General features: G+C 41.5%; 1 protein-coding gene across 2 annotated transcripts in view; it reads right to left on the bottom strand.

The window, feature by feature from the left end:
• LOC121546142 (guanine nucleotide-binding protein G(i) subunit alpha-3-like) overlaps nt 1–20842 on the bottom strand; it is a 67934-nt gene that overhangs the window by 31352 nt on the left and 15740 nt on the right. For both annotated transcript variants that reach the window (XM_041857188.2, XM_045209562.1), the window contains exons 2-3: nt 6703–6745; nt 2430–2571 (exon numbers count right to left, since the gene is read on the bottom strand). In XM_041857188.2, coding sequence (XP_041713122.1) covers nt 2430–2571; nt 6703–6745 — 185 coding nt within the window. The remainder of the gene's footprint in view (nt 1–2429; nt 2572–6702; nt 6746–20842) is intronic.

Raw genomic sequence — 20842 nt, 5'->3', positions numbered from 1 at the left:
AACTGTAACTCAGAAAAATCTTTGAAATTGTTGCATGTCGTGTTTATATTTTTGTTCAGTGTACAATCACCAACCACTTCATGAATTGAAATCAGGTAGTCTAGAATAGATAGAATAAGTGGAACCGCTGTGGTTACTCAAGGAGAGGTTTGGGAAACACTGCCATATGTTGATCTATGTCCCCTCCTGAGGAAAGCCCTGGAGGCTGCAAAACATTCCAAAATCGGCTTCCAAAAAGGGTAATTTCTAAGCTCGTACATTCCCACAGGTACAGCGCCTTCTGAAAAGTATTCACACCCCTTGACTTCTTCAACATTTTGTTGTGTTACAGCCTGAACTTAAAATGGATTAAATAGAGATGCTTTGTCACTGGCCTACACACAATACCCCACCTGTAAAAGATGAAAAGTCTGAGTTGCGTGCGCTTTTCTCAGATCTAAAATCAGGCCCTTGGTGAAAATGTGAGACCTGCTCAGTAGACAATGAGAACTGTAAAGACTCAGCTCATAAAATACAGTAGGGCATGGGGTTCTTAAACCTTTTCAGCTCGAGACCCAGATGAGAAATTGACCGTCCTCTGGTGACCCAAATTGCCCTCCAAAGACCCAAATTAAGAAGAAATAGTGTGTGATTATAGATTTAGCTCATACAGTGCTATGATAAAGTATTTGCCCCCTTTCTAATTTTCTCTACTTTTGCATATTTGTGATACTGAATGTTATCAGATCTTCAACCAAAACCTAATATTAGATAAAGGGAACATAAGTGAACAAATAACACAACAATTACATATTTATTTCATAAACAAAGTTACGCAACACCCAATTCCCCTGTGTGAAAAAGTAATTGCCCCCTTACACTCAATAACTGGTTGTGCCACCTTTAGCTGCAATGACTCCAACCAAATGCTTCCTGTAGTTGTTGATCAGTCTCTCACGTCGCTGTGGAGGAATTTTGGCCCACTCTTCCATGCAGAACTGCTTTAACTCAGTGACGTGTGGGTTTTCAAGCATGAACTGCTCGTTTCAAGTCCTGCCACAACATCTCAATTGGGATTAGGTCTGGACTTTGACTAGGCCATTCCAAAACTTCCAATTTGTTGCTTTTTAGCAATTTTCATGTAGACTTGATTGTGTGTTTTGGATCATTGTCTTGCTGCATGACCCAGCTGTGCTTCAGCTTCAGCTCACAGACGGATGGTCTGACATTCTCCTGTAGAATTCTCTGATACAGAGCAGAATTCATGGTTCCTTCTATTAAGGCAAGTCGTCCAGGTCCTGAGGCAGCAAAGCATCCCCAAACCATCACACCACCACGCATGACCTTTGGTATGATGTTCTTACTGTAGAATGCAGAGTTTGGTTTTCGTCAGGCATTACTGGAACCATGTCGTCCAAAAAGTTATACTTTTGAATCATCTGTCCATAGAACGTTCTTCCAAGAGTCTTGATCATCATCCAGGTGCTTTTTGGCAAACTTGACTCAACTTTTTGGACGAGATGGGTCCCATTATGCCTGCCGAAAACCAAACACTGCATTCCAAAGTAAGAACATCATACCAAAGGTCAAGCATGGTGGTGGTGGTGTGATGGTTTGGGGATGCTTTGCTGCCTCAGGACCTGGACGACTTGCCTTAATAGAAGGAACCATGAATTCTGCTCTGTATCAGAGAATTCTACAGGAGAATGTCAGACCATCCGTCTGTGAGCTGAAGCTGAAGCACAGCTGGGTCATGCAGCAAGACAATGATCCAAAACACACAATCAAGTCTACATGAAAATTGCTAAAAAGCAACAAATTGGAAGTTTTGGAATGGCCTAGTCAAAGTCCAGACCTAATCCCAATTGAGATGTTGTGGCAGGACTTGAAACGAGCAGTTCATGCTTGAAAACCCACACGTCACTGAGTTAAAGCAGTTCTGCATGGAAGAGTGGGCCAAAATTCCTCCACAGCGACGTGAGAGACTGATCAACAACTACAGGAAGCATTTGGTTGGAGTCATTGCAGCTAAAGGTGGCACAACCAGTTATTGAGTGTAAGGGGGCAATTACTTTTTCACACAGGGGAATTGGGTGTTGCGTAACTTTGTTTATGAAATAAATATGTAATTGTTGTGTTATTTGTTCACTTGTGTTCCCTTTATCTAATATTAGGTTTTTTGGTTGAAGATCTGATAACATTCAGTATCACAAATATGCAAAAGTAGAGAAAATTAGAAAGGGGGCAAATACTTTATCATAGCACTGTAACTGTCGACCCAACTCTCACAGACCCACTTTTGGTCCCGACCCATAGTTCAAGAAACCCTGCAGTAGAGCCATAAGGCAAACCACTCATTAAGAAAAATGTATGTTTTTGCTGGACCATAAAGTTGCATTGCTGGACCAAAATGTCACGTCACAATGCATCGTGTCGTGTCGAGTGCCTACCGCTCGTGCGGCGTCCCCAAAGTCTATCTTCAGGTGTCCCATGGCTCTGATGATGGCGATGACGGACTGGATGGTGTTGCTGTACACCACCACTCTGTACTGCTTACACTCCTCCTCAGAGTAGCCGGCCTCGTGGATGATCCTGAATGGGGGGGTACATTCAAAACGCCACGCTAGTTTAGATTTAAGATAAACCCAAATACTGTAACATGTATTGCGTCACAGGAGTCACTTGGTCTGTTCCAACATCCACACTCAAATACCAATAATAAAGTTGTCATCCGAAGGGGTGGATGGTGACAGTCCCCCCCCCAAAAAAATATATATAATTACAAAAATATATAAACACAACTTAATAACACTTGGTATGAAGCAATTGGAACATTGCCACTCCAGTCTAAGGGAAATCTAACTTTTGAACTTTCTGTATGTGTGGCCATTCAATTCAATACGAGACATTTCCAAAACCAACCAACTGTTAATAGGTCAATATTGTGAGTGAAAAGGGTGGGAAGGCAGGGTTGGGAGTCTATTCAGGCTAGCCTCTGGCCTCTGTGGTCATTGTGTAATGTAATGGGGTGCTTCCTCCATCCTCTCTCTGCCTGAGCTCCACGTTAAATGAGGCTAGCATCTCTCTATTCATCCGCACACACGTGCACACACACAGAGAGATGAACTCAGCTGGCAAAGGCAATTATCCCTGCACCATTAAACCCTCACAAAAGACTGTACTGTACTTCGACAGCATATACCGAATGCCAGTTTTATCGGATTAACTGTTTAATAAGTTAAAATAATCAGTTATAAAACGTATTAAAAATGTCAACAACAGAAATAGTAACAGTGACCTTTTGCTGTGGTTTATGCTAGTTTGTTAGAATTCAGTTTAGACTGCAAAGCGCTACCATCATGGTGTATGTGAGTTTGAATGCCATTTGGGCTGCAACATTCTACCCATAGAAATAGAATGAATAGAACAGGCTGAGACCTCTCATCACCAACTTATTATAGCTCTGTGTTGCTACCATCATGGAGATTGTGAGTTTGATATGATGCAGTTTGGACTGCAAAGTCCTCACATCGTGATGTCCTTGTTATACAGTGCATTCGGAAAGTATTCAGACCCCTTGACTTTTTCCACATTTTGCTACATTACAGCCTTATTATAAAATTGATTAAATTAAAACAATTCCTCAGCAACCTACACACAATACCCCATAATGACAAAGCGAAAACAGGTTTTTAGATATTTTTGCAAATTTATTAAACCTAAAGAACAGAAATACCTTATTAACATAAGTATTCAGACCCTTTGCAATGAGACTCGAAATTGAGTTCAGGTGCATCCTGTTTCCATTGATCATCCTTGAGATGTTTCTACAACTTGATTGGAGTCCACCTGTGGGAAATTCTATTGATTGGACATGATTTGGAGAGGCACACACCTGTCTATATAATGTCCCACAGTTGAAAGTGCATGTCAGAGCAAAAACCAAGCCACGAGGTCGAAGGAATTGTCCGTAGAGCTCCGAGACAGGATTGTGCCGAGGCATAGATCTGGGGAAGGGTACCAAAACATTTCTGCAGCATTGAACGTCCCCAAGAACACAGTGGCCTCCATCATTCTTATATGGAAGAAGTTTGGAACCACCAAGACTCTTCCTAGAGCTGGCCGCCCGGCCAAACTGAGCAATCGGAGGAGAAGGGCCTTGGTCAAAGAGGTGACCAAGAACCGATGGTCGCTCTGACAGAGCTCTAGAGCTCCTCTGTGGAGATGGGAGAACCTTCCAGAAGGACAACATCTCTACAGCACACCACCAATCAGGCCTTTATGGTAAAGTGGCCAGACGGAAGCCACTCTTCAGTAAAAGGCACGACAGCCCACTTGGAGTTTGCCAAAAGGCACCTGAAGGACTCTCAGAACATGAGAAACAAGATTCTCTGGTCTGATGAAACCAAGATTGAACTCTTTGGCCTGAATGCCAAGCGTCACGTCTGGAGGAAACCTGGCACCATCCCTACGGTGAAGCATGGTGGTGGCAGCATAATGCTGTGGAGATGTTTTTCACCGGCAGAGACTGGGAGACTAGTCAGGATCGAGGCAAAGATGAACGGAGCAAAGTCCAGAGAGATCCTTGATGAAAACATGCTTCAGAGCGATCAAGACCTCTGACTGGCGCGAAGGTTCACCTTTCAACAGGACAACGACCCTAAGCACACAGCCAAGACAACGCAGGAGTGGCTTCGTGTCAAGTCTCTGAATGTCCTTTAGTGGCCCAGCCAGAGACCTGACTTGAACCCGATCGAACATCTCTGGAGAGACCTGAAAATAGCTGTGCAGCAACGCTCCCCATCCAACCTAACAGAGCTTGAGAGGATCTGCAAAGAATGGGAGAAACCCTGTAAATATAGGTGTGCCAAGCTTGTAGCGTCAAACCCAAGAAGACTCTAAGCTCTAATTATTGGCAAAGGTGCTTCAACAAAGTACTGAGTAAATAAAAGTTTGGGGTCACTTAGAAATGTCATTTTTTTCCATGAAAACATACATGAATTGAGTTTTAATAGGAAATATTGCAAAATGCATAGGAAATGTAGTCATTGAAATAATGATTTTTAATTGAAATAATAATTGTGTCCTTCAAACTTTGCTGCCTTGCAGACCTTTGGCATTCTAGTTGTCAATTTGTTGAGGTAATGTGAAGAGATATCACCCCATGCTTCCAGAAGCACCTCCCACAAGTTGGATTGGCTTGATGGGCACTTCTTACGTACCATACGGTCAAGCTGCTCCCACAACAGCTCAATAGGGTTGAGATCCGGTGACTGTGCTGGCCACTCCATTATAGATAGAATACCAGCTGACTGCTTCTTCCCTGAATAGTTCTTGCATAGTTTGGAGCTGTGCTTTGGGTCATTGTCCTGTTGTAGGAGGAAATTGGCTCCAATCAAGCGCCGTCCACAGGGTATGGCATGGTGTTGCAAAATGGAGTGATAGCCTTCCTTCTTCAAGATCCTTTTTACCCTGTACAAATCTCCCAATTTACCACCAGCAAAGCACCCCCAGACCATCACATTGCATCCACCATGCTTGACAGATTGCATCAAGCACTTCTCCAGCATCTTTTCATTTGGTCTACGTCTCAAATGTTCTTCTTTGTGATCCGAACACCTCAAACTTCGATTCGTCTGTCCATAACAAATTTTTTTCCAATCTTCCTCTGTCCAGTGTCTGTGTTCTTTTGCCCATCTTAATATTTTGTTTTTATTGGCCAGTCTGAGATATGGCTTTTTCTTTGCAACTCTGCCTAGAAGGTCAGCATCCCGGAGTCGCCTATTCACTGTTGACGTTGAGACTGGTGTTTTGCGGGTACTATTTAATGAAGCTGCCAGTTGAGGACCTGTGAGGCGTCTGTTTCTCAAACTAGACACTAATGCATTTGTCCTCTTGCTCAGTTGTGCACCGGGGCCCTCCTCTTTCTATTCTGGTTAGAGACAGTTTGCGCTGTTCTGTGAAGGGAGTAGCACACAGCGTTGTATGAGATCTTCAGTTTCTTGGCAATTTCTCGCATTGGGAATAGCCTTCATTTCTCAGAACAAGACTGACGAGTTTCAGAAGAAAGTTATTTGTTTCTGGACATTTTGAGCCTGTAATCGAACCCACAATTGCTGATGCTCCAGATTCTCAACTATTCTCAAGAAGGCCAGTTTTATTGCTTCTTTAATCAGCGCAACAGTTTTCAGCTGTGCTAACATAATTGCATAAGGGTTTTCTAATGATCAATTAGCCTTTTAAAATTATAAACTTGGATTAGCAAACACAACGTGCCAATGGAACACAGGACTGATGGTTGCTGATAATGGGCCTCTGTATGCCTATGTAGATATTCCATAAAATAATCTGCCGTTTCCAGCTACAATAGCCATTTACAACATGAACAATGTCTACACTGTATTTCTGATCAATTTGATGTCATTTTAAAAATGGACAAAATAATTGCTTTTCTTTCGAAATCAAGGACATTTCTAAGTGACCCCAAACTTTTGAACGGTAGTGTGTGTACATGTAATATTTCTGCTTTTCATTTTTAATACATTTGCAATCATTTCTAAGCCTGTTTTTGCTTTGTCATTATGGGGTATTGTGTGTAGATTGATTAGATTGTTTTTTATTTTAATCAATTTTAGAATAAGGCTGTAACCTAACACAATGTGTAAAAAGTCAAAGGGTCTGAATATTTTCCGAAGGCACTCTATGTGTGACACATGAACTCACTTCATCTGCTTCACTATTGTACTTTTCCCAGACTCCCCAGCACCTGAAAAGAAAAAGACACTCATCAATTACAGGGGAAATCGGACAGAAATGTAAATTTTGAACTGTAATCTATAAGCGCTCTCTCTCAATTCAATTTAAATTCAATTTAAGGGGCTTTATTGGCATGGGAAACATACGTTTACATTGTGAAATAGATAGTAAACAAAGTGAACAATAAAAAATGTACAGTAAACATTACACTCACAAAAGTTCCAAAATTATAAAATACATTTCAAATGTCATATTATGGCTATATACAGTGTTGTTACGATGTGCAAATTGGAAAAATAAATAAAACATAAGTATGGGTTGTATTTACAATGGTGTTTGTTATTCACTGGTTGCCCTTTTCTTGTGGCAACAGGTAACAAATATTGCTGCTGTGATGGCACACTGTGGTATTTCACCCAATAGATATGGGAGTCTATCAAAATTTGATTTGTTTTATAATTCATTGTAGGTCTGTGTAATCTGAGGGAAATATGTGTCTCTAATATGTTCATATATTTGGCAGGAGGTTAGGAAGTGCAGCTCAGTTTCCACCTCCTTTTGTGGGCAGTGTGCACATAGCCTGTCTTCTCATGAGAGCCAGGTCTGCCTACGGTGGCCTTTCTCAATAGCAAGGCTATGCTCACTGAGTCTGTACATAGTCAAAGCTTTCCTTAATTTTGGGTCAGTCACAGTGGTCAGGTATTCTGCCACTGTGTACTCTCTGTTTAGTGCCAAATAGCATTCTAGTTTGATCTGTTTTTTTGTGATAATTCTTTCCAATGTGTCAAGTAATTATCTTTTTGTTTTCTCATGATTTGGTTGTGTCAAATTGTGTTGCTGTCCTGAGACTCTGTTTGTGTTTGTGAACAGAGCCCCAGGACCAGCTTGCTTAGGGGACTCTTCTCCAGGTTAATCTCTCTGTAGGTGATGGCTTTGTTATGGAAGGTTTGGGAATTGCTTCCTTTTACAGTGAGGGAAAAAAGTATTTGATCCCCTGCTGATTTATTATTATTCTGTCTCTCACTGTTCAAATAAACCTACCATTAAAATTATAGACTGATCATGTCTTTGTCAGTGGGCAAACGTACAAAATCAGCAGGGGATCAAATACTTTTTCCCTCACTGTAGGTGGTTGTAGAATTTAACGGTTATTTTCTGGATTTTGATAATTAGCGGGTATCGGCCCAATTCTGCTCTGCATGCATTATTTGGTGTTTTACGTTGTACATGGAGGATATTTTTGCAGAATTCTGCATGCAGAGTCTCAATTTGGTGTTTGTCCCATTTTGTGAATTATTGGTTGGTGAGCGGACCCCAGACCACACAACCATAAAGGACAATGGGTTCCAGATCCTGATTGGTATTATTGGGGATTTTTCAGTAGACTATATCTTAAACATAGTTAAATCTTTTCAGATTATAAAGTTAAACATAGTTAATCACAAGGACAAGCAGTAAGACTAAGCGGTACAGAAGGAAGAGGCCTGGAACAAAGCCAGGAGATGGGCCTGGAGATGGGCCTGGGAATGGGCCTGGGAATGGGCCTGCTACGTGTGGGAACTTTACACTATGCATGAGAACTGTATATGGTTGAGAATTGATTATGGCTCAGAAAATGGACCTGTCATGTTTAACCCATGTTTAAGTATCGATTGATATGATTAAGAATAAACAGAGCAGAGCCAGGAAATGGCTCTTATTTTTACATGACAGGGCTTGGTCCCACCACTATTGTTTCCAGAAACTGAATACAGAAGGAAGAGAAATCAGATTTCGCCTCTGTTATAAAATATGGAAGTGGGCGGAGCGTTCAAGAGGTGAAAACTGGAAACAATGGTGGAGGAACTAAAAAGGGAGGGATTAAGCTAAAATGTACGTAAAATGAGCAAGAATGGAACCGTATATAAACTGAGAGCTGAGGTTTGGAAGGTTAGTTGCTCTGCAGACCAGCTCGGCTCTATTGCAATAAAGTCTATCTTGATTCTACAAAAACTCTGGAAGTACTTTTTGTTTTACTGAGGACAAGGACAATTTTCTGCAACAGTATCTCAAATGTTATGTTCCTTTTGATAGCATAGAAGGCCCTTCTTGCCTTGTCCCTCAGATCGTTCACGGCTTTGTGGAAGTTACCTGTGGCGCTGACGTTTACATTTACGTAATTTAGCAGACGCTCTTATCCAGAGCGACTTACAGTTAGTGAGTGCATACATTTTTTTTATACTGGCCGAGGTATGTATAGTTTTTTGTGTGCTCTAGGGCAACGGTGTCTAGATGGAATTTGTATTTGTGGTCCTGGCAACTGGACCTTTTTTGGAACACCATTATTTTTGTCTTACTGAGATTTACTGTCAGGACCCAGGTCTTACAGAATCTGTGCAGAAGATCTAGGTGCTGCTGTAGGACCTCCTTGGTTGCCAATTTTAACCGCACACTTGTTGTTTGTGTACATGGATTTTATAATGTCGTATGTTTTTCCCGCAACACCACTTTCCATCAATTTGTATAGCAGACCCTCATGCCAAATTGAGTCAAAAGCTTCTTTTTTTTAATCCACAAAGCATGAGAAGACTTTGTTTTGGTTTGTTTGTTTGTCAATTAGGGTGTGCAGGGTGGATACGAGGTCTGTCGTACGGTCATTTGGTAAAAAGTCAAGTTGACATTTGCTCAGTACATTGTTTTCACTGAAGAAATGTACGAGTCTGCTGTTAATGATAATGCAGAGGATTTTCCCAAGGTTGCTGTTGACGCATATCCCACGGTAGTTATTGGGATCAAATTTGTCTCCACTTTTGTTGTTTGGGGTGATCAGTCCTTGGTTCCAAATATTGGGGAAGGAAGATGCCAGAGCTGAGGATGATGTTAAAGAGTTTAAGTATAGCCAATTGGAATGTGTGGTCTGTATATTTATTTAATTTAGGATCCCATCAACACCACAGACCTTTTTGGGTTGGAGGGTATGTATTTTGTCCTGTAGTTCATTCAATGTAATTGGAGAATCCATTGGGTTCTGGTAGTCTTTAATAGTTGATTCTAAGATATGTATTTGATTATGTATATGTTTTTGCTGTTTGTTCTTTGTTATAGGGCCAAAAAGATTGGAGAAGTGGTTTACCCATACATCTCAGTTTTGGATAGATAGCTCTTCGTGTTGTTGTTTGTTTATTGTTTTCCAATTTTCCCAGAAGTGGTTAGAGTCTATGGATTCTTCAATTACATGGAGCTGATTTCTGACCTGCTGTTCCTTCCTGTATTGCTTTAGTGATTCACCATAGTGTAGGCGTATGCTCAGGTTTTCTTGGTGTCTATGTTTTTGGTTGGATAGGTTTCTCAATTTCTTTCTTAGGTTTTTGCATTCTTCATCAAACCATTTGTCAATTTTCTAAAGTTGTCTGCTTGAATTTTTTTGATTTGATAGGGAAGCTGAGAGGTCAAATATTGGTTAGGTTTTCTACTGCCAAGTTTACACCTTCACTATCACAGTGAAACATTTTGTCCAGGAAGTTTTCTAAAAGGGATTGAATTTGTTGATTTTTGGTAGGTTTCCACAATACTTTCCGTCAATCTATAACATTTGTTATTCAGTTATTTTGGCTTTGATGCCTCATGATTGACTCTCTCTCTCTCTCTCTGTGTGTGTGTGTGTTTATTTTAAGACTTCTGAAGAGAGATGAAATACAGATGAAAGGTTAGGTTTGGAACCTCTAACCCTGGCATTTTGACTGCTAAAAACTCATGGGTACACTCACAATGGCTGCCTGATATTGTGAAGCAATCATGTCCATGGTAATGTAGAATGATATTAACTAAATTGTGGCTCATGGAATGTATTTTTTTGTAATGCCAGTTGAGTTGAATCAACAAATCAGCATATATTTTACTTCCTGCTTTGCTCATATGGGTACACTCGCATTGGCCGCCAGTCTACCCATTATGCCATCATTAACTTGAATGGGGACGCCCGTTCTATTCATTCACATGCAGTCAGGAGCGGAGGAGAGGAGATAACGTGCGTCTATTTGAATGGTTATTACAGTGACCACGGTTATTTGGCTGGCCAATTACCGTCTTCCAAAAATTCCTAGTTAGGCCGCTGTCGTCAACCTGACTGGCTCCCCAAGATGATGGTGGGGGCGCAGGCAATAAACTGGGGTGACGTTTTGCACTGTGGAAGTATTGACTCAAAGAAATGAACAATAATATCATACCAAGACGGTATCTCAAGTGGATCTGCTGTCACTCTTAGTATAGCTGTTTGTATGACTGTAGGCCTAGTAATAAGAAAATGTTACGGTCCATTACATTTTCATAAAACTCCCTCGCATCCTTTGCATCTAGCAGAGGAAGTAGTAGGCGCCAGCTGGCCCGAGGTTTGTTCAATGTGTGAGGAAGAGAAGGTAGCTAGATTCTGCCTCTGAAATCAGTCTCTCATTGGCCCATATCTATAACTCAGTGTGTGTGTGTGGGCTACAGGAAGGGACGTGGGCACTAGTATCATGTAGAAGAATCCTCATCGACAGTACTATAGTAGGACGCAGCCTGGGATGTGAGACTGCAGTTAAGGGAATACTTGGATAGTTTCAGATACCAATGGGGCGTCCCTTAAAAGAGGAGACAGTCAGATACCAATGGGGCGTCCCTTAAAAGAGGAGACAGTCAGATACCAATGGGGCGTTGGAGAGGTAGATACCAATGGGGCGTCCCTTAAAAGAGGAGACAGTCAGATACCAATGGGGCGTCCCTTAAAAGAGGAGACAGTCAGATACCAATGGGGCGTCCCTTAAAAGAGGAGACAGTCAGATACCAATGGGGCGTCCCTTAAAAGAGGAGACAGTCAGATACCAATGGGGCGTCCCTTAAAAGAGGAGACAGTCAGATACCAATGGGGCGTCCCTTAAAAGAGGAGACAGTCAGATACCAATGGGGCATCCCTTAAAGAGGAGACAGTCAGATACCAATGAGAATGGGAGCCTTGCAAAAGTATTCATCCCCCTTGGCATTTTTCTTATTTTGTTGCATTACAACCTGTTATTTAAATTGATTTCTATTTGGATTTCATGTAATGGACATACACAAAACAGTCCAAATTGGTGAAGTGAAATGAACAAAATAAAAATGGTCAAAGAATTCCAAAAAATTAAATCACGGAAAAGTGGTGCGTGCATATGTATTCAACCCCTTTGCTATGAAGCCCCTAAATAAGATCTGGAGCAACCAATTACCTCCAGAAGTCACATAATTAGTTAAATAAAGTCCACCTGTGTGCAATCTGAGTGTCACATGATCTGTCATGATCTCAGTATATATACACCTGTTCTGAAAGGCCCCAGAGTCTGCAACACCACAAAGCAAGCGGCCCCATGAAGACCAAGGAGCTCTCCAAACAGGTCAGGGACAAAGTTGTGGAGAAGTTCAGATCAGGGTTGGGTTATAAAAAAAAAATCTGAAACTTTGAACATCCCTCGGAGCACCATTAAATCCATTATTAAAAAATTGAAAGAATATGGCACCACAACAAACCTGCCAAGAGAGGGCCGCCCACCAAAACTCACGGAACAGGCAAGGAGGGCATTACTCAGAGAGGCAACAAAGAGACCAAAGATAACCCTGAAGGAGCTGCAAAGCTCCACAGCGGAGATTGGAGTATCTGTCCATAGGACCACTTTAAGCCGTACACTCCACAGAGCTGGGCTTTACGGAAGAGTGGCCAGAAAAAAAACATTGCTTAAAGAAGAAAATAAGCAAACATGTTTGGTGTTTGCCAAAAGACATGTGGGAGACTCCCCAAACATATGGAAGAAGGTACTCTGGTCAGATGAGAATTAAAGGAATGATGGATGGCGCTAAATACAGCAAAATTCTTGAGGGAAACCCGTTTCAGTCTTCCAGAGATTTGAGACTGGGACGGAGGTTCACCTTCCAGCAGGACAATGACCCTAAGCATACTGCCAAAGCAACACTCGAGTGGTTTAAGGGGAAACATTTAAATGTCTTGGAATGGCCTAGACAAAGCCCAGACCTCAATCCAATTGAGAATCTGTAGTATGACTTAAAGATTGCTGTACACCAGCGGAACCCATCCAACTTGAAGGAGCTGGAGCAGTTTTGCCATGAAGAATGGGCAAAAATCCCAGTTGCTAGATGTGCCAAGCTTATTGAGACATACCCCAAGAGACTTGCAGCTGTAATTGCTGCAAAAGTTGTGGGGGATGAATAGTTATGCACGCTCAAGTTCTTTTTTTTGTCTTATTTCTTTCACAATAAAAAGTATTTTGCATCTTCAAAGTGGTAGGCATGTGACACAAACCCATTTTAATTCCAGGTTGTAAGGCAATAAAATAGGAAAAATGCCAAGGGGGGGTGAATACTTTCACAAGGCACTGTAAGACATTTCACTGTACTGAGAAGTAGTACATTAATTCTGTAGGGTGTCCAAACAGAAATGCATATTTTGACCAGTGGGTAAAATAATATGTTAGATAATCCTCTAAGAAAACTAACGGTCCAAACCTCATGTTTCTTTCATAATCTGTTCAAAAGCTATTGAAGTTTCTACCCTTGTAGGACGGACAGAATTAGAATGACTAAATCAATGGAGGTCAGTATGTATTTTTTGTTGTTGTCATTTTTAGTCATTTTAGCAGATGCTCTTATCCAGACTGACTTACAGTTAGTGAGTGCATACATTTTTCATACTGGCCCCCCCCCCCGTGGGAAACGAACCCACAACCCTGGCGTTGCAAGCACCATGCTCTACCACCTGAGCTACAGGGGACTACGTCATCAATAGCGTCTCCTAGTTCTCCCTCACATTTCTGTTTGACATGTTTTGTGTTATCGGGAAAAGCCTCTATCAACCCTTGGAAATCAGTTTGGAAGTATTTGTACCGAACCGTTCGGTATGGGGAACTTGGTTCGGTCCGCACTGTGAACCTGTTATGAATACATTAAAAAAAAAAAAAAAAAATTTTTTTAAACACTAGGGCTATAGGCTATGCCTCTTGATTAAATCTGAGTTGAATAAACATTTCCGTTAAAAACAACTAGAGCCTATCCTATCGCACGTTGTAATCAAAATTCAAATCTTAAAATTGCCGCATTTCAAACTGTCCTTTTATGAGACGCAGCCAGTAACTAGTTCTGTACGATGGCGGGTGGTGGGTCGATTTAAACCAGGAGGATTCTCCGTCATTGTTTAAATCTCCAGTTTGTGAACATTTTTGTTTCCCAGTAGATTACAACGGCGATGGACAGAGAGAGTATGGTCGCCACTGCCCAACGAGAATAGCCTATGCAGCTGCCCACACCTCAAACAGGTTGACACATTTACGCCGACATCACCCCAGAATGACGCCGACATCACCCCAGAATGACGCCGACATCACCCCAGAATGACGCCGATATCACCCCAGAATGACTACCACCGGAGCAAGATGGAAACACAAAACAACAACAACTTTGTCTCTCCTCTGCACTCAAGCAGCTGATTCTGACAGGGCCAAAGAAATTACATGAGCGTTGAAATAAAATTTATATTTCAGGGTTTCCGTTATGAAAATGTGGTGCCGGACATTTGACCGGCAGCATTTTAATTTACTGAACATTTGAGAAATTTACTGGACCCATAGGCATTGGGTGTGTAATCTGATTAGGGCGTCCACCCGCGGTGCTCAGAATGACAGAAATCACATTTAGATTATGGTAATTCATATTAACAGAACATGCAAGTCGAGGATGCAATGACGCGTGTCCTTACCACACACTTTGAAGATGTATAACTGTCCACATTTACTTTTCCTCAGCCAACAAGACGAGTAACGAACAGCAAAATCACTGGCAGTGAGTGAGTTTCAACTGTAGCTCAGTTGGTAGAGCATGACGCTTGCAATGCCAGGGTTGTGGGTTCGATTCCCACGGGGGTCCAGTATGAAAAAATAAAAAAATAACGTATGCACTCACTAACTGTAACTATTTTTAGCCTCCATTTGGAGTTAGTTGAAGAGGTAACAGCAGTACTGTTGCAACGATAGCTAGAGGTCCCCTGTAGCTCAGTTGGTAGAGCATGGCGCTTGCAACGCCAGGGTTGTGGGTTCGATTCCCACGGGGGGCCAGTATGAAAAAAACACACAAAAAACAAGTTCGGGGAAGCGTATGGAGGCCGCTTTCCCGTCTGTCCGATTTTCAATCATACTAGGTTTTCCATTTTCAATCATGCTACTCCGGATATTTCACTCCTTGCATCAACCACTGTTTGAGGAGCACGCAGCCTCTCGCTGCGCGACAGGTAATATTCCGCCCAAACTCTGTATGCCATGGGCTCTCCAACCTTGTACCTGCAGCTACCCAGTGCTTAAATTTGGGAAACCAAGTGAAATCTGTTCAGGAATGTTTTCACAACTAAACGTATTTCATAAAAACTTTTGACAGCCGCTCTGCGCGCTTGAGAAAGGAAATGGACATGCACGGTGGTGAGATATTCTGTAGCCTATTAATTATGAAAGTATAAAAACACAAATTCACTATAATTGTAGGCTAACTCTGTAAGCTGCCCTGCACAATCAATGAACCAACAGCATCGCCTAGGCCTCTATGTTCTCTCCCAGACTCATAAATAGAACGTTTGGAGCATAGCATAAGATAACCAGTCCATCCAGTATGCATAATAATACAGTCCACACTCAAAGGCGATCACTACAATCTGTTTAAGTACTACAATTTGTTATAGGCTAGACCAATTATGTACCAAAGACATCTTAAATCAGTTTTCTTTTTAATGTTTTTCTGCCATGCTTATTATGCGGAAGGTTATGTATTGCATAACGCCACAATCATTCTTTTAATTCATGATTTTTAAAACTGTTATAAATGTATTCTATAGCCTATTAAACTGTTATAAATGTAGTCTATAGCCTATTAAACTGTTATAAATGTATTCTATAGCCTATTAAACTGTTATAAATGTATTCTATAGCCTATTAAACTGTTATAAATGTATTCTATAGCCTATTAAACTGTTATAAATGTAGTCTATAGCCTATTAAATTGTTATAAATGTATTCTATAGCCTATTAAACTGTTATAAATGTATTCTATAGCCTATTAAACTGTTATAAATGTAGTCTATAGCCTATTAAACTGTTATAAATGTAGTCTATAGCCTATTAAACTGTTATAAATGTATTCTATAGCCTATTAAACTGTTATAAATGTAGTCTATAGCCTATTAAACTGTTATAAATGTATTCTATAGCCTATTAAACTGTTATAAATGTAGTCTATAGCCTATTACTGTTATAAATGTAGTCTATAGCCTATTAAACTGTTATAAATGTAGTCTATAGCCTATTAAACTGTTATAAATGTAGTCTATAGCCTTTTAAACTGTTATAAATGTATTCTATAGCCTATTAAACTGTTATAAATGTAGTCTATAGCCTATTAAACTGTTATAAATGTATTCTATAGCCTATTAAACTGTTATAAATGTATTCTATAGCCTATTAAACTGTTATAAATGTATTCTATAGCCTATTAAACTGTTATAAATGTAGTCTATAGCCTATTAAACTGTTATAAATGTATTCTATAGCCTATTAAACTGTTATAAATGTAGTCTATAGCCTATTAAATTGTTATAAATGTAGTCTATAGCCTATTAAACTGTTATAAATGTTGTCTATAGCCTATTAAACTGTTATAAATGTAGTCTATAGCCTATTAAACTGTTATAAATGTAGTCTATAGCCTATTAAACTGTTATAAATGTATTCTATAGCCTATTAAACTGTTATAAATGTAGTCTATAGCCTATTAAACTGTTATAAATGTAGTATATAGCCTATTACTGTTATAAATGTATTCTATAGCCTATTAAACTGTTATAAATGTAGTCTATAGCCTATTAAACTGTTATAAATGTAGTCTATAGCCTATTCAACTGTTATAAATGTATTCTATAGCCTATTAACGTAGCAAAATAAATAACGACCCTGACAGTCAATGGGAAAAATCATGGCGCTCGAAACGTCATGATTGTGGGTTCGATTCCCGGGACCACGAACGGAAAATGAATGCATGCATACTGTCGCTTTGGATAAAAGCGTCTGCTTAATGTCACATGTATTTTTTTTGCACACCTCATTTGTGAGACATCTAATATTTTCCTGCATGGAACTTTTGACAGTAGCTATGCCTGCGCATTCTGAGAAGACAGAAGAAAATAAAACCATGTACGTAAACCGTTTTAAGTTATGAATTGTATCACCAACTGTTGAACTTTGCCATAGTGTTTTTTCGTCATAACCCAAGGTTGTATGCCAAATTGTTCCTGAACCGGAACTTAGACTACGTTTAATTCAAGATTGAGACCGCACATCACCAAGTCAGCAATAGGCTACTATTTCCTGTCTGTTTTACAAATTTGTGATTGTAATTTTCAACATAGCAAATAGCAGCATACATGTATTGTCAATTGCCAACATCAATTATTGCTGAAGTATCCTTAATAGGGAGCTAGCATTACCTCTAAAGGAACCAAAAACGCAGCGGTTGCCTCCGCTGCTCGAGCTGTCAGCCTTGCAGCTCAAGCCTGCCTCGGCGCCTGACTTTCCAACGGTCGTTGTGAGAGTCAGTCAGTCGGTTAACAGTGGGGGCCAGCCGGAGAAGATACCAAAAAGTTCAAAATAGGTCATTGTAGCTATTGTATTTGTAGTAATGTATTTTGTTGCAGTCGCTAATTAAATTTGTGACATTGTAGCTAGCTTAATTTCTGGACTGGTCATGGTTGTTGTCAAAGTTTCTCCGTTAACGTTAATGTTAGCTAGCTGTCTTAGCTAACTGTTAGAGCAGAGTCAATAAGTTTAGGGTCTAGCCTATGTGATTTTAGGTATTTAATTGAGCTAGCTAGTGTTTTTGTTTGTAAAAAACATTGGTAGTCTAGCTAGCACTAGGCAAGAAAGCACCCAGTTAACATTGCTAGCTAGCTAACAGTCACAGTTAGCTACACTAGCTATGTCCAGTGAGTCACAAAGGACTCACGCGACCCCCAACTGGTCTCGAGCGGAGATGGCAAAGAGCGCTCCAAGATTCAATGATGATGATGATGGTTTATTTCGTTTCATGTGTACTATGGCAGCTAAATGCTGAATTACAGTAACACATACAATATATATATTTTTTATATGGTCCCGGTGGTTCTGCGTAATGTCAGCTACCTGAATTATTTGGATCTAGCTAGCGGTCGACCACAAAACAAAAGGTTTTGCGAAACTATTCATGGTTGACCCTATACAGTCGATGGGTAAATCAGCTGCTGTCTTCTTTCATTGAAAAGCAAATCTATAAACAATAAAAATAAACTATAACTATGATGTAAAACAACATTCTATAAATCAAATCACATTTTATTTGCCACATGGGCCGAATACAACAGGTGTAGACATTTCCGTGAAATGCTTACTTACAGCCCTTAACCAACAATGCATATATTTCTTAATAAAAAAGTAAAATAAAAACAAAACAAAAAAGTGTTGAGAAAAAAGAGCAGAAGAAAAATAAAATAACAGTAGGGAGGCTATATACAGGGGGGTACCGGTGCAGAGTCAATGTGCGGGGGCACCGGCTAGATGAGGTAGTTGAGGCAATATGTACATGTGGGTAGAGTTAAAGTGACTATGCATAAATAATTAACAGAGTAGCAGCAGCGTAAAAAGATGGGGTGGGGTTGCAAATAGTCCGGGTAGCCATGATTAGCTGTTCAGGAGTCTTATGGCTTGGGGTAGAAGCTGTTGAGAAGCCTTTTGGACCTAGACTTGGCGCTCCGGTACCGCTTGCCGTGTGGTATTAGAGAGAACAGTCTATGACTAGGGTGGCTGGAGTCTTTGACAATTTTGAGGGCCTTCCTCTGACACCGCCTGGTATAGAGGTCCTGGATGGCAGGAAGCTTGGCCCCAGTGATGTACTGGGCCGTACGCACTACCCTCTGTAGTGCCTTGCGGTCGGAGGCCAAGCAGTTGCCATACCAGGCGGTGATGCAACCATTCAGGATGCTCTCGATGGCGCAGCTGTATAACTTTTTGAGGATCTGAGGACCCATGCCAAATCATTTCGGTCTCTTGAGGGGGAATAGGCTTTGTCGTGCCCTCTTCACGACTGAAGCTCTCAATCAACCTGTTCCACTACAGCCCCATCAATGAGAATGGGGGGGGTGCGCAGTCCTCTTTTTTTCCCTGTAGTCCACAATCATCTCCTTTGTCTTGGTCACGTTGAGAAAGAGGTTGTTATCCTGGCACCACATGGCCAGGTCTCTGACCTCCTCCCTATAGGCTGTCTCATCGTTGTCGGTGATCAGGCCTACCACTGTTGTGTTGTCGGCAAACTTAATGATGGTGTTGGAGTTGTCAAATCAAATCAAATTTTATTGGTCACATGCGCCGAATACAACAGGTGCAGACATTACAGTGAAATGCTTACTTACAGCCCTTAACCAACAGTGCATTTATTTTAAACAAAAAAAGTAAGAATAAAACAACAACAAAAAAGTGTTGAGAAAAAAAGAGCAGAAGTAAAAATAAAGTGACAGTAGGGAGGCTATATATACAATAGAATAAAGTGACAGTAGGGAGGCTATATATACAGGGGGGTACCGTTGCATAGTCAATGTGCGGGGGCACCGGCTAGTTGAGGTAGTTGAGGTAATATGTACATGTGGGTAGAGTTAAAGTGACTATGCATAAATACTTAACAGAGTAGCAGCAGCGTAAAAAGTATGGGGGGGGGGGGGGCAGTGCAAATAGTCCGGGTAGCCATGATTAGCTGTTCAGGAGTCTTATGGCTTGGGGGTAGAAGCTGTTGAGAAGTCTTTTGGACCTAGACTTGGCACTCCGGTACCGCTTACCGTGCGGTAGCAGAGAGAACAGTCTATGACTAGGGTGACTGGAGTCTTTGACAATTTTGAGGGCCTTCCTCTGACACCGCCTGGTATAGAGGTCCTGGATGGCAGGGAGCTTTGCCCCTGTGATGTACTGGGCCGTACGCACTACCCTCTGTAGTGCCTTGCGGTCAGAGGCCAAGCAGTTGCCATACCAGGCGGTGATGCAACCAGTCAGGATGCTCGATGGTGCAGCTGTAGAATTTTTGAGGATCTGAGGACCCATGCCAAATCTTTTTAGTCTCCTGAGGGGAATAGGCTTTGTCGTGCCCTCTTCACGACTGTCTTGGTGTGTTTGGACCATGATAGTTCGTTGGTGATGTGGACACCAAGGAACTTGGAAGCTCTCAACCTGTTCCACTACAGCCCCGTCGATGAGAATGGGGGCGTGCTCAGTCCTCTTTTTTTTCCTGTAGTCCACAATCATCTCCTTTGTCTTGGTCACGTTGAGGGAGAGGTTGTTGTCCTGGCACCACACGGCCAGATCTCTGACCTCCTCCCTATAGGCTGTCTCATCGTTGTCGGTGATCAGGCCTACCACTGTTGTGTCGTCGGCAAACTTAATGATGGTGTTGGAGTCGTGCCTGGCCATGCAGTCATGGGTGAACAGAGAGTACAGGAGGGGACTGAGCACGCACCCCTGAGGGGCCCCCGTGTTGAGGATCAGTGTGGCAGATGTGTTGTTACCTACCCTTACCACCTGGGGGCGGCCCGTCAGGAAGTCCAGGATCCAGTTGCAGAGGGAGGTTTTTAGTCCCAGGATCCTTAGCTTAGTGATGAGCTTTGAGGGCACTATGGTGTTGAATGCTGAGCTGTAGTCAATGAATAGCATTCTCACGTAGGTGTTCCTCTTGTCCAGGTGGGAAAGGGCAGTGTGGAGTGCGATAGAGATTGCATCATCTGTGGATTTGTTGGGGCGGTATGCAAATTGGAGTGGGTCTAGGGTTTCTGGGATTATGCTGTTGATGTGAGCCATGACCAGTCTTTCAAAGCACTTCATGGCTACAGACGTCAGTGCCACGGGTCGGTAGTCATTTAGGCAGGTTATCTTAGAGTTCTTGGGCACGGGGACTATGGTGGTCTGCTTGAAACATGTTGGTATTACAGACTCAGTCAGGGACATGTTGAAAATGTCAGTGAAGACACTTGCCAGTTGGTCAGCACATGCTCGGAGTACACGTC

Source organism: Coregonus clupeaformis, chromosome 30 (genome assembly GCF_020615455.1).
Source record: "Coregonus clupeaformis isolate EN_2021a chromosome 30, ASM2061545v1, whole genome shotgun sequence".
Lineage (NCBI taxonomy): Eukaryota > Metazoa > Chordata > Actinopteri > Salmoniformes > Salmonidae > Coregonus > Coregonus clupeaformis.
The sequence above is the reverse complement of the archived record's forward strand: the minus strand, read 5'-3'. Positions and strand labels throughout refer to the sequence as shown.